This window comes from Nerophis ophidion, linkage group LG01 (assembly GCF_033978795.1).
Source record: "Nerophis ophidion isolate RoL-2023_Sa linkage group LG01, RoL_Noph_v1.0, whole genome shotgun sequence".
Lineage (NCBI taxonomy): Eukaryota > Metazoa > Chordata > Actinopteri > Syngnathiformes > Syngnathidae > Nerophis > Nerophis ophidion.
In genome coordinates this window covers 76154116-76168902 of record NC_084611.1, presented here as the reverse complement: position 1 = coordinate 76168902, position 14787 = coordinate 76154116, and the positions used below count along the sequence as shown (strand labels likewise).

General features: G+C 38.0%; 1 protein-coding gene across 1 annotated transcript in view; it reads right to left on the bottom strand.

The window, feature by feature from the left end:
- The window catches only part of LOC133559677 (myosin-9-like), a 59528-nt gene that overhangs the window by 10703 nt on the left and 34038 nt on the right, over positions 1 to 14787 (bottom strand). The window contains exons 25-36 of the mRNA XM_061911670.1: positions 14786 to 14787; positions 14580 to 14703; positions 10484 to 10655; positions 10195 to 10407; positions 8472 to 8616; positions 8194 to 8400; positions 7997 to 8101; positions 5582 to 5734; positions 4474 to 4722; positions 1694 to 1906; positions 1410 to 1622; positions 1180 to 1341 (exon numbers count right to left, since the gene is read on the bottom strand). The exon at positions 14786 to 14787 is cut by the window's right edge and continues 136 nt beyond it. Coding sequence (XP_061767654.1) covers positions 1180 to 1341; positions 1410 to 1622; positions 1694 to 1906; positions 4474 to 4722; positions 5582 to 5734; positions 7997 to 8101; positions 8194 to 8400; positions 8472 to 8616; positions 10195 to 10407; positions 10484 to 10655; positions 14580 to 14703; positions 14786 to 14787 — 1958 coding nt within the window. The remainder of the gene's footprint in view (positions 1 to 1179; positions 1342 to 1409; positions 1623 to 1693; positions 1907 to 4473; positions 4723 to 5581; positions 5735 to 7996; positions 8102 to 8193; positions 8401 to 8471; positions 8617 to 10194; positions 10408 to 10483; positions 10656 to 14579; positions 14704 to 14785) is intronic.

Below are 14787 nucleotides of genomic sequence, written 5' to 3'. Positions count from 1 at the left end.
TTAGGGCTGTCAAACGATTAAAATATTTGATAGTGATTATGTCAATAGTTAACTCAAAATTTATTGCGATAATCGCAAATGGAAGGTTTTTTTCATCTTTAATAAGTACAATTCACATCTCCACTAATTAGTGTGGTATCAAATAATTAGGGCTGTCAAAGTCCATAGTTCGCATAAATAACATTTAGTACAAATGGAAGTTTATTACAAATACGTTTTTTTTACATCTAAAAAAAGTTAGACTCCTGTCCCTACTAATTGGAGTAATATCTAATAATTAAGCCTGTCAAACAATCTAAATATTTCATCGCAATTACTCAAATTTTGTCAATAGTTAACTCAATTAATTACGATAGTAACAAATGGAAGTTTTTTTATTTTTATCTTTAAAAGGGGAACCTTCTTGAAATTGTATTTTATCAAGTTTCCACACTTACTGGGACTAATTCTCACTGTCTTGTCATTTGTTTCTCAGTCAGTCTTGGCTAAGGCGTAGATGCACACGCGTCATTTGCCGGAGTGTCTGGGGACATGCCAAGTCGTCGTGGTAACCAGGATACGTTGCGTATAAAAAGAACAAGCTGCTACTACTACTACTACAGTATTATGCTTTATCGAGATGACTGAAAAGCAATCCCAAATAAGCAACCGCATGTCCAAAATCAAGGCCAAAAAAAACGCGGCAAAATTTACAAGCGACTTTTGAAAAGAAAAGGGAATCTTTTAACTTATCGTGTTAATATATCTCAATGAAATATTTTTTTTTTACAATAGGCAGAGTAATATTGCCATCGTGTTTACGTATGCAGTACCAATGGGTTATATAGCTATTGGATGATACCCTTGTGGGTACTGCACTGCATGCTGGGTTATGTAGATTTTGATAAAAACTGGTGAACTTTATGATACTGCTAAAATACTGTAAAATGACCGCTCGCTGATTCGTAACTCGCACTATGTATCGCACTTGTTTTAAATTGCTTTTAATTATGTAATTTAAATTTTATGTATTTTTAATCCTCTGTAATTTCAAATGTGGATGTTACATGTGCCACAAAAGGGCTGCGGGTGGAAATTAGCTTGGTTCTAACTTTGGTACAGCCATCTTTTTAATGTAAATGCACATTGGCCTTCAAATAAACAAATACGATAATCCAATTAATATTTTTCATGCTTTACCTGCAGTCTCTTCAACTGTTTGATGGCCTCATCCCTTCCCTTGTTGGCGGCGTCTATCTGGTTTTCAAGGTCGCACAAATCCAACTCCATTTTCTTCTTCGCGGACAGAGCCTGAGCGCGCTGCCTGCGTTCATCCTCCAGCTCGACTTCCATCGCACAAACCTGAAGGAGAAAAATGATGACACGCAAAATCTTCACTTTTGATGCGATCGGGCAGATTAAAGGATCACCTGTTTGACCAGCTGCTTCCTCCTCTCCTCGCCCTGCTCATCTCTGGCCTGCAGGTCTCGGTCAGCCTGCGCCTTCATAGCCTGCATGTTGACCTCCAGGCGTAGTTTGGCGTCCTCTGTCGCCTGCAGTTCGTCCTCCAGCTCCTCCAGCTGAACCCTCATTTCCTCCAGCTGCTGATCCACAGCACGCTTGGACCGCTCCAGCTCGTGAACCTGGACGAAGATAAAGAAGAGTAAGGATGTGCGTCACGATGCTAGACTTCCACGCCACCAGATTCTCTTACACTCTTGCCCACGTCGTCTTTGGAGGAGACCAAGTCGTCCATCTCGGCTTTGAGCATTTTGTTGGCCCGATCCAGCTCATCCTTCATGTCCGTCATGGTGTCCAGCTCGCGGGCCAGCGTCAGCGCTCGTGTGTCTTTCTCCCTGGCATCAGCCTCAGCTTTGTCGCGTTCATCGGCATACCGAGCAGAGATGGTCTTCTCCTCAGCCAGCATCTAAGCAGGAAGTGATGGAGATATAAATATGAGCACAACTTTTATATTCTTTGTTTTGAAACCCAAGGTTTTGACAGAACCCACTTTTTTTATTTTGGCATGTTTTTTTGTTGTTTATTTGAAACAAAACTTTTTACACATACTATGTATGCGTGCATCCTTTTATTTTATTATTGCAATATGTTATGGTGTTTAACAGCAAGACTTGGAGTTTGAACTCAGTCGTCTTTCGGCACTGCAATAATGATACAAATGTTTTATATGACATCGACAAACTTTCAGTACATTTTTGCAGTATTTTGATCATAACTTTCATTGTTTTACAGGATTTTAAAGTTTTTTTGATGTTTAATTCTTTCACATTGGCATTCAACAATACCCCAAAGACAAACAGGAGATACAAGTAAATTTTTCAACAGGCATAAAAACAGATTAATTTTCTCTTTACTTTTTGGGGGCTCTAATCTCTAAATCAACTTCAAAAATATGAAACATGTAATGCTTTTTGTAACCCTTTTGATCAGTTATAGATTTGCATAAGAGTTTAACCAATGTATTTATTTTTGCTGCTGTATGTAAAAATGGCACCGCTGAATTATCTCTCCTGTATTTATGCGTTTTAGCTTATTAACTGTGGACTTATTGAATCTGCTTTGCAACCAAATAATTTCCCTTTTGTGGGATGAATAAATTATACTATCCTATCCTAATTAAAACCTGTGACATTATCTATTTAAAATGCCTTCAAGAGTCAATATTTAAAGCATCACATGTGTGCACCCCCCGTTACCTCAAAAGGGACAAGCTGTAGAAATTGGATGGAAGTTTGGTATACTTGGTAAATTGGAGAAATGTTAACAAAAAGCAAAAAAGTATTAATCCAAAATGTGTTCATGCCTTTTAAAACTCAGGAACTGCACTTTTTTTTTTTTTAAATAAATAAATGTTGCCTGTCTTTCACAATCCTTATGTAAGACAGGTACACGTTTTTTTAAATGCATTCTGAATCAAATAAACGTTAGCAAAAGTCAGCAAACAATGGAGTATTCCGTCTACAAAGCCCTCTAAATAACCACCACCAATACTCCATTTACATCTCAAGACCTGATTATTGACCAAGTATTAGCTATATTATTATGATAAACGCTAACAGACAATCTATTTTTAGCGGCGCCATGATCACAGAGAGCTACTAGCTTGTGCAGCTACAGTATTGACTATATTGAGCTGAAGGTGCTTCATCACCTCCAACATATTGTAAGTTAATTATAGATTATTAATCATGCCTCTCACCTGGATAAAAGAAGGTTGTGGCCAACGTTCCCTCTAAGGTACGCGCCTGTGCAATTGCACACTGCTCACGCATCCCCTGCGCACGGCAAATCTAGGCCACGCACAAAATCGAATAAAAAGATAAGTGCCTAACAGTGTGCACGTCTGCCGTCGCTCATGTACGCAACTGAATGCTCAAGGAATTTTGGCGTTTGCTCGCACATGAAAAATTGGAGGGAAAATTGGTTGTGGCCATAAACCAAGAAGTTAGTCATGTTTGACATTCAACTTGGAACCGGAAATGGCAAGAAAGACTTACATGTTTGTGAGACCTTTTTAACCCTTTGTGAGGATTATGATTTCTTTGTCTACACAGCAAGATATGAACATTTAAATGGGTCATCATCCCAGTGAGAGCAGACATTGTACAGTAAGTGTTTGCTTTATTATTATTATATGTTTGTATATTTTGTTAAGCACTTAATGCTACATGATGCTCAGTGATTCACTAAAACTGAATCTGTTTAGCACACAGCTTCTCAAACTTGTTGCTCATCCTTATTTTCAGACTAAAAAATAAATTTCGGATTATAATCTGTACCAGAGTAGTTTTAGAAGTCTCTCACAAAGTATGCCGTGAGTAGTACATTTGTTGTCGTTGTAGGGAAACGCAAACGTCTGAAAATAATGTGCCACTGTATGCTTGAAATGGCCAAAATACGCAAATATTACATGTATACTTAGTGTGTATATAAAACGATGACGGTGTTTGGATGTTTTTTGGAGCACTTTATAGTTGGAATAGAGAGACTCCCATTGACTTCATTGTTAGCTAACCTTTGCTAACACTTTTGATTTAGAATGCATAAAAAAGGAAAAACCAACACGTTCTTCAAAAATAAGCACTTAACAATAATGCTACATGATGCTCAGTGATTCACTAAAACTGAATCTGTTTAGCACACAGCTTCTCAAACTATTTGCTCATCCTTATTTTCAGACTAAATAATTAGTTGTAATTTATTCCGTGAAATCAAGTTCAACCATTTTTTCGAGGATTTTTGAAATAAAGGGAAGGTGAGAAGGTAGTTTGAACTTGTAGCACCGAAAATCCAGCTTTGTATAGAATATAGATTACTGGAATGGTCTAACTTTTTTAAAACTTGTCATTTATTCCGTGCAATCAAGTTCAACTCTGCGGTTTGCTATTCAAACCCCATCACACTGTAAAGTTATTTATGGCTGTCTGTCTTTCAGGTTGTGGTGCACATTTGCTTTGTAGGTGTCTGAGATACCTGGTCAAACTTCTTCTGCTTCCTATCCAGGTTGGAGACAACCTGCCTCAGGTTGTCCTGGTCCACCAAGAGGTCGTCCAGCTCCTGCTGTAAACGAGTTTTTGTCTTTTCCAGTTTGTCGTAGGCGGCGGTCTTCTCTTCCAGCTGTTGCTGCACACTCTCGGCATCGCGGTGGATTCGCTTGCGCGCCTCCTCTGCACTCTCCAGGTTGGCCATCTCTTGGTCGAACTTCTTCTTCATCTCAGCCAGCTGGGGGAAAAAAAAGGGATTGGGGATTTCAGGGATCATTGAGGAGAGGGAAAGGGTCCTTGTTTTTTGGCTAACAAAAGATTGCATGAGAAGAACAAGGTCAGTATTTGCATTACTTTGTGTCTCTTCTGGACAGACAAGATTTAATTATACAGTAAACCCTTGTTACTTGGCTTGGGGCTAGTGCAGCCTGTGTTACACTGTAGTAATAACAAAAAAAAGCAACAATTGAAAAATAGAGCCATATATTAATACGAACTAATGACATGTATTTTTTTTTAATACGTCTACCATTTTTTTAGCCTTTTAAAAAAATACTCACATATTTGACATATGCAAATTATATGTTACCATATGTCACTTTAAAACTTGTTTAATCCAACATAGTAACACAGCTGCCTGAGGCTGAGCCAATCAGCGGTCATGATACTGTACAGAATGCTCTGATTATTTGGTCTCCTAGTGGCCAATACAACAGTAGTATTGATATTTTTTTATGCATTCACTAATTTTTATGCTTGAAAATGCGTAAGTTATGCCAAAAATACATTAAACCCACATACATATTTATTTATTTAGTCAGTCTTCTTTAGTAGGGTCGCCTGACCACTGACTTGTCGCCTATCAGGTTGGGTCCGCCCCCCTTCCGCAGCTTTATAATCAATGGAGGGAGTCCCATGTATAAGGGAGCATGAATGCTCCCCTCGCTTATAAGAACAGCTGATAGGTGATGCGTCACAGTGGTCAGGTGACCTTTCTGAAGACATGTCAAGCTAAAATATTCCATTCATCATACCGAAAAGCATATTCAATAAAAGTACATAATGGACCTTTTTAAGTCAGTTTTTGGCAGCCTTACCTGGGTCTGAAGAGAGGAGACCAGTTTCTCCATGTTCCTCTTGCCTTCCTCCTCTTCTTCCAGCAGCTCTCGCAGGGTGTTCTGCTCCTCCTCCTGCTGTCGCAAGCGAGTGGTGAGGGTCAGCTTCTGACGAGTCTCCTCTTGGAGCAGCTCCTAGAGGTCCAAGATAATAAAAAAAAAAAAGGAGGTTAAAAAATAGGAAGTCTTGTAGCCAAAATACAGTGCGGACCTTTTTCATTGACATCTGTTGCTTTCTGGCATGCATCAGTCTAGAAATGTTAATATCTTACAAATATGTCAGAGCAATCTAATTGGATAATTGCCAATGACATTATATCCCATTTTGGACTGCCTTCAAATAGTCAAAATGATTTGACGATTCCATTCAGAGAAGTCTATCAGACTCAACTAGACAGTTACTCACGAATCGTATTTATTCAGATTCTAAATCAATTCACCATTTGTAAAAATTAAACCTTACTATATAGGTTTTTAAGAATCAATTTTGAAAAACATGTTTTTAGGCTTTCTACATGCTTGCTTGTTGCGCGCTTATGTCAGGAGCTAAGCGAAACTTTTGTAACCCGTTTTGAAAGGTTTTATTATAATTTCACACCAAATATATTCCATGAATCTGTTTGAATCAAAAATTGTCGTGAATTGAGAATAGATTCTGAATTGAATCATCATACAAAGAATCAGACTCCAATCGTGAGTTGTTAGATTCACAATACCTGTAATATCGAAGTTCGAGGGCTTTCAAAGGATTAAAATGTTTAATGGCATTCTGTCCATAGTTAATTCATGATAAATCTTGACAATCGCAAATGGAAATTTATTTATCCTTAAGAGTTATACCCGTACTAATAGTGTAATATCTCATTAGGGCTCTCAAACGATTCAAAAAAAATTAATTGGGATCAATCAGTTATTTTCCTGAATTAAATCATAAATATTCACGATAATTGCAAATGTAAAATGTTTAATCTTTAATAAGTAAAATTCACATCCCAACTACAGCATAGGACTGTCAAAAGACTAAAATATAGAATTACAATTAATCACATTTTCTCAATAGTTAAGTCATAAATATTCTTGATAATCGAAACTTTATCCTCAAGTAAAATTTATACCCCTACTAATTAGTGCATTGTCTAATTAGAGCTGTCAAACGATTAAAATATTTGATGACGATATGTATTTTCCCCCCAGAGTTAACTTAAATATTCACAATAATTAGATTTTTTTTTATCTTTAAAAAGTAAAAACTCATAACATAACTATAAGACTGTCAAACAATTGAAATATAGCATCGTGATTAATCACATTTTGTTAGTAGTTAAATAATCACAATAATCGCAAAGGAATTTATCTTTAATAAGATTTACACTCCCACCAATTAGGGTAATATCTAATTACAACTGTCAAACAATTCAAATATTTGATTGCAATTAATCAAATTTTATCTACAGTTAACTCAAATATTTTGAATTAATTGCAAATGGATTTTAAAAAATAATCTGTAATAAGTAAAATTTACATCCAAAAATATAGGACTGGGGACGGCGTGGTGTTGAGAGAGTGGCCGTGCCAGCAACCTGAGGGTTCCTGGTTCAATCCCCACCTACTACCAACCTCGTCACTCCACCCTTGCTCCTGATGGGTCGTGCTTAGGGGCCTTGCATGGCAGTTCCCGCCATCAGTGTGTGTGTGTGTGTGTGAATGGGTAAATGTGGAAATAGTGTCAAAGCGCTTTGAGTACCTTGAAGATAGAAAAGCACTATACAGGTATAACCCGTTTATCATTTATAATTGTTAATTAAAATAATCATGGTTAATCACATTTTGTCAATTGTTAACTCATAATTAAACACATTCGCAAAAGCAAGTTTTTTTTTTTTTTTATCTTTAATATGTAATATTCAGACCCCTTCCAATTAGTGTAATATCTAATTAGGGCTGTCAAACAATCACAATATCTAATAGCGATTATTCAGATTTTGTCTAGAGCGGTCGCCACGTCTCTCATATCAGCTGGCTGTGTTTTTGCCTTCCACATCTTGCTACATATAAACTATTTGTCGGCACACAATAATATTTTACGAAAAGTGTTGGGAGGATGTTTCTAAAAATTGGGGACATGATTGAGACTCAGGACGCGCTGCCGTCAGACATGAAGTCATCGAGCGTCTCTGGCTGCCCAAATCACATCGTTAGTTTAACTCTTTGGAAATCGGACAACCTTGCCTCGGAGGCGTCACTCTTCTTGAAAGCGATTTTGATCCTTCTGCAGGTTAAAACAGACCTAAACTTTGACTACACAGGAAAAGTTACGTCGTAACAGTCAAGTTTGATGTCTTTTTGGCACTGCGCCAGAGCAGAGGATCTCCCAAACTGTGGTCCGTTACTCCATACCTGAGCATCCTGCAGCTGTGACTCAACCGAAGAAATGTCCTTGCTGGATTTGATGTTCTTGCCCTCTGCTTCAGTCAGCAGGCTGTTGACATTGTCTAGCTCCGTCTAAAAAGACAAAACGAAAGAATGTCCATCAGTCTTTTTGTACCAATTCTAAACATGAACAACTTTCCTCTTTCCCAACTCTGCAGCCATACCTGCATTTTGGCCATCTTATCAGACATCTCCTGCCTTTGCCTTTCGCTTTCTACAAATTTGACCTGAAGCTCTTGAACTTGGGACTCGGCCTTCTTCCGACGGTGTTCGGAATCCGCTTTGCCTTGCGTCAGAGTCTGGAGCTCTATTTGAACCTCGTTCCACTCGCTCTCCAGGGCTTGCTTTGATTTCTCCACAGAAACCTTGTTCTGTAGGTAAGGGAGAACACACGGTCAAAGCCATCGAGCATGAGTCGGTTTCTGGCCGCTATGTCCATTACCCGCTTGGCCTGCTCCAGCTGGTCATTGAGCTCGTCGAATGCCTGGTTGTGTTTTTGTCTCATGTCAGCCATCTGCTGCTCATGGGCCTTGGCCTCGTCTTCCAGAACCTTCTTAAGATGGGAAACTTCAGTCTCACGTTTGCTCCTGGACGGAAGGAGAAACAAGGAAACAAACATAAGACTAATGCTTGACTGGTGTCAATACTATCTGCTGTTGATGGAGCATTCAGAAATTAAAACTGACAAATGGGTTGAATACGAACATGCTTGAAAGTAGCAGATAATGTGGTATCCATACTTTTTTCAATGCGCGCCGAATACTGAAAAATCCAGCGCTGCAGAGCAATTTTGATAACCTCATGAAGTGGATAAGCTAAGACGAACATGTTTCTATGTGCTTTGTTTTAAGTGTAAAAAAAAAAAAAAAAAAAGTGAATTACTATCACCATTGAGGTATTCTTATTGCACCCACACATTCAGTTTTAGTATTTACTTAGATTTTTAGAATGTGCCCCATGTCACACTTATGGACAGATGTGCTGGATCCCAGAGGGATACCGTATTAAAGATAGACCCATATGTTTCTTTCAGGGTTATTAGTGATCATTAGTTGTCAAAGATGCCGATATTCATTTGCATTAAAAAAAAGTTTAAACATGAATAGTATACCTCAGTAAACAGCTGGACAAGGCTGCAGGTAGTTTTTTTTTTTTTTTTTTTTTTTTCAGTAAACGTCAGACCAGTAGCAATGATTTATGCATAATGTGGTTAATTTACCACCAAAAAGGTCAAGATTTCACACACCCCTTTTTAAATGTGTTTAAGAGGAGTGTCAATACTTGCATTTCAAAATACGGGAAAACTCTAGGAAAAATATGGGATTTTTCTACATCACAATAACTCACCATCTACTCAAACGTATAGGATTTTAAATCAGTTTATGGATTCAATACATTGTAAGGTGTCCTCGTGAGGAATGCTGAAATATAGCGAACATTTAAATAAAAATGTTCTGTGCTTCTTCAAGTAGCATATAAGTGAGACATTTTTTAAACTGGCTGACAAGTAATTTCTTCCTGGATGTTACAGAAATTATGAGAATGTGTAAGCTCCTGTCTGCTCTTATTTAATAAGTCTTACAGTATTTTCTTCAAGGTATTTACACCAAGTTTTTATTTATATTTTCTGTTGTCTTCATGTCCATCATTTTGTTGCGTTATTTGACTGAATGACAGAACATGCAGCTTGTAGCGCTCCTTTAATGACCGAACTTTGTTGAGGGGATGCCATCACAGCAGTCGCAAAAACAAAACCTGGATGTCCTCGCCAATTTTTTTTTTTTTAACAGGTAAGCAGGGGAGACGCACTGTACACACGATCCAGCACTGCACAAGGAATAGAAAGATGGGGCCGCGTGAGCGCTCAGGTAAAAAAAAAAAGAACTTTTCTCAAGCAGGGCAAAAGGGCTGGTGCTTAAGCAGTGGTTAGAACTATCTACTTCACTAATGTTTATATACTAAATACTGGTATCATGTGTGTATATATTGTATCTGCGGATGTAGTTTTGTTGTAGTTATGGGAAACATAGGTTGACCGATACCACTAACCATCAAAATGCCAAATATTGGCATCGATAAATTGGACCATCTCTATACCATATCTTAGATTGCATGTGATGTATGAATTTCACATTGGCGGGGTCTTAGTTGAGCTTGTCTGCTACCTGAGTTCCTGCTGTGCTGCAGTGGAGTCCAGGGTGTCCTCCAGCTCAGTCTTCAGGGCTTCCAGCTCCTCTCCCAGATCCCTGCGCAGTTTCTCCGCCTTGTTGCGTCCCTGCCTCTCGATCTCCAGATCTTCCTGCAAATCACAGATCTGAGCCTCCAGCTCCCGGATCTTCTTCTGGGCCATGTTCTTGGCAGCAGCCTCCTCCTCGATCCTGTACACAGAATGATTCGCTTTTCGTATGGTGTTTGCAGGTATGTTGAAGTGGGGCAACTGGATGGGACACTAACTTGGCCAGCGCGGCGAGCAGCTCCTCCTCTTTTTTGGCCAACTGAGCTTCAAGTTCAGCAATCCGGGCTTGAAGTTCCGAAATCTGGTCGCTGAGATCATTTGAGTCGCCCTCAAGTTTACGGCGGTTCTTTTCCAGCTCTTGCCGAGCTTTCTCCTCTTTTCTTAGACGATCTGAATGTTAGAACCCAAACAAAGCTTACTTCAGTATTCGCCTGTATGTGTGAACTTGTGCATACATCCTAAAATTAATTTTGTTTTTGGACATTAGTGATATCATTAAAATCTTTTTAAGTAGGAGACAATGTTGGTTTAGTCTAGACCAGGGGTGTCAAACATACGGCCTCTGGGCAGTATCAGGCCCGCAAACTGGTTTAATCCGACCAGCGGCCTGCAAAATTAGTTTGCAAAGCAATTTTTTACTGAAATAAACTGCTGTTCTAAATGTGTCCACTGGATTCCACATGAATGTTTAAAGATGACGTGTCAACTAACTTTAAACGCCCTGTGGATAGGCTACTGCTACTCTAATCAGCGCTGGTGCAAGTAGTGAGTTGCTCCTGTAGTGGCTGGCAAAAGACTAATGCTGTAACGACACACAATACCTTTTTTAATGTTAATTATCCACTCAACAACTTAGCAGTAATAAGCAAAGAATGATGTCAACATGACCATCTTTGTAGTTAGAATTCCACGCAGCGCTTGCAATTTGTTCATAGCACGATGTGCACTCTGAACTCCATTGTAAAAATGTGTTTCTACATTTGTTGTTTTTTTTCTATTATTTTATGCTTAAATCTAGCATGTTAATTTTGTTTATGTTTGTATTTATGTTACCTTTAATTCAGCTTTTATGGGGTCACTTTGATAATTGTTTTGTTAATATCATAATTGTGATTTGAATTATGATAAATTAATGCGTTGCGGATGTCACTAATGTGGCGGTTTGAGGAAACACTTTTCCAAACCAGTCTTTAATGGTAAACTGCCAACATTAGAATGCTAAACAGGGAAGTGATTAAAACTTAATAGCTTTGTAAATACACGGAGACAAAGTCTAAGTTCATTTTGTTCATGGGGTTTTTGAAACTGCACAAATTTTAAACTAACTTGAAGTGTTTTGTCAAGAGGATTTGTAATATGTATGTTTGGTCGAAGTAAGACAAAGAAAAAATTTTTAAGTTGTCTTTATTTTTTAATTACCATGCCATGATTTTACCGGTCCAGCCCTTGTGAGTTTTAAATTTTTATTCTATTTTAGATTCCTCGTAGAATAGATTTTCCTCCATGCAGCCTTTGAGCTAAAATGAGTTTGACACACCTGGTCTGGGCCAAAGGTCTCAAATTCAATTTTCCTGGGAGGCAGCTGAACTAAAGTCTGGGTGAGGCACAGCAAACTTTGTCACGCTTTACCCACGTGACAATATTTGTTAAATATTTTTACCAGCAATTATAGTAAGTACCTTGAGGTATGGTTGGCCTAAAGTCATTACAATTTTAAATTTGAATGTAAAAATGTTACACATTGACACTGTTGAATTCCCCAACAGGTGGTCATAAACATTCCGCTTAACCCTTGTGCAAGCATAAGATTGACTATACACTTACTCTTATGGACCCAAAAAGACGTATATTTTACTTTTAACACTTGAAATTTGTTAACTTCAGATCCATCTATTGATGTATTTTTAATGTTGTATATGCTAAACATGTATTTCTAAAAATAAGTTGTAGAGTGGAAAGTTTGAAGTTTGATAAGTACAGTCTTGTATACGTCAATTGATACAGTAGACCAAAAAAATTGGTTTTACACTGCGTACTGAGTGAGAGGCAGAAAGTAGACTTTGTTGAGTTTATAGAATTCACACAAGTTTTTTATAAACATTTGCATGGCCGTAACTACCATTGAGAACATCGAGTGACAAAAAGAAGAAGATAATGATTGATTGCAAAATGTACTTTATGCAGAGATTGTGTGCGCTGTACATCCCCATGTGGAGGGTCAATCATCCTCTCTCATTATACGGTCTTTGGTCATGCACAGTCCGCTGCAACTCCAACAACGTAATGCAATGGAGTCCACTATTACTTTAAAGATCATCTTATCCGAAATGTGCTGTCAATATAACGTTTAATATTAAATCATACTGGCGTAACTAATGTTGGTTTCATCTGAATGAAATTGATGTAAAACGCTGGTCGGTGTAATAATATTGTTCAGGTTCTTTTCAGAGATTTTGCATGAAAAAGCACATTAAAATGTAAACTATTAAATAACAGGGCGCTTCATATATTTTACCACAGACATATTCCTGGCATTGTAACGGTTTACAATATCAGGACTGATTTTGTCCCTGTACTTCAGTTGGCTCTGTAGCGTGTCGTTGGTATCTACTTTGCAAAGCGGAAGATCTGTGCTTTGAATCCCTGTTGTGGTACAAGTTTTGGTAAGGTTTTTACATTCAGGTTTTAATGACGTTAAATTTGTTGAATACGTTTAACTTCCAAAAATTAATCAAAAAAGGTGAAATGTTTAAAAATCATGATGATTATCAAAGATGTTAAAATGATTTATAGTTAAACCTCAATGGAAGCTTTTGTTATTTTAGAAAATCACTGTTGCTCGGTAATATTATTCATATGGTGCTGGGATACACATGATTTCAGTCTTTCAAAGCTCCTTTTAGACCACCAATCGGTATTTGTCAAATCTTAGTTACAGCCCTGTACACCTGCTTTGTTATATAAAACTGCCCAAGATCCTTTTCATTGCATTTCAGCGTTCTTTAGCAGTTTAATTTATTTACGCTCAACAAAGCTCGGAGAATTATGCACCATGACTTTCTGGCGTCATCTTGTGGCATGGGGGCACAATTACACCAAAACATTCTTATTTTAGGCAAGAATAAGATTCAATTCTGAACAAACATATCACATAAGGAAAACAAGTAATGCCTGATTAGGACCCTGGGCTTGCACGATGGTTAAAAAAAAAGTTGATCATATTGCCTATTGTGATTTGTTGTGTTGTAATATATTTACTATCAGCAGCCCAGTGTGCACGGGCCGCCGTTACACTAAACTATGACTTCAAGTAGAGGGCTCCAAAATATAGTTCAGTGGACCGCAACCCAGACCTACATCTAATGTGCGTAGTGGTCTAAGAGGGATTTACACATTCCAAACAAGCAAAAAAAAGTGTGCACAAACACTGCCATGGCACATAAGCTGATGCTGCCAGTAGAGCAAAAGTTGCAAATTGTTTTATGGTGTGTATCAGTCAGGCAAGCACCTTTCTTTATTTAAAATCTGACTAAGATTGAAATCATACAGGTAATATTTCATGTGATTATTTGAAAAATGTTTGAAATGTTATCTCATTGTGTTTGTTATGTAACACAAGTAGGTTCACGTTCTGTACTCTGACCATTGCACTGGCTCCCTGTTCATTTTAGAATTTGTTTTTAAAATGTTGCTGTTTTGTTTTAAAGCTTTGCATGGACTGGCACCTCACATTTCGGACCTCATTCAAATTTACACTGCTGCGCGTGCTCTGAGGTCCGAGAGCCAGCTGCAGCTCGTGGTGCTCAAGACGAGACTTAAAACCAGGGGAGACAGGGCCTTCTCTGTGGTCGGCCCGAAGCTCTGGAACACTCTGCCCCCACAGTGGAGTGTAAAGTCTCGTCTAAAGACCCACTTTTATTCTTTGGCTTTTACCACTACGGGAGTTGTGTGGTCCTCCGTGTTTTAAAACTTGTATTTCTATGTATTGTTTTAAATTGTTTTACCCTTTAAAATTTTTAATCATATTTATATTGTTTTTATTCAGTCATCGGTGGACCTAAAGATAGTATTTGAATCTTGTTTTTAATATTTTTGTGTAGCACTTTGGAAACATTTTTGTTGTTTAAATGTGCCATATAAATAAAGCGGATTGGACTGAACTGGACTACAGCAACAAGGAAAAGGTCAAAAGGCAAAGCAATGCTGGATTTTGGCAGATATCAATTAGATTAAATCAATGGGCTTTGCACATGGATACAAAATCCAAATCAATATTACATGGGAATACATAATTTATAATAAATAAATACTTGCCCTCCAAATCTGTGATCATGGCCTCATGTTTATTCTTGAGCTTCTGTAAGCTTTTAGACTTCTCTTCTTCCTCAGACAAGTTGGTGGTGAACTCAGAGATTCTCTCCTCCAACTGTTTCTTCTCCTACATTGGAAAACCAAGAAATAAACATTATTCTTCATGCAGTGTAAGGCGGCAGAGATAAGCGCCTAAGACTGCCGGTGACCT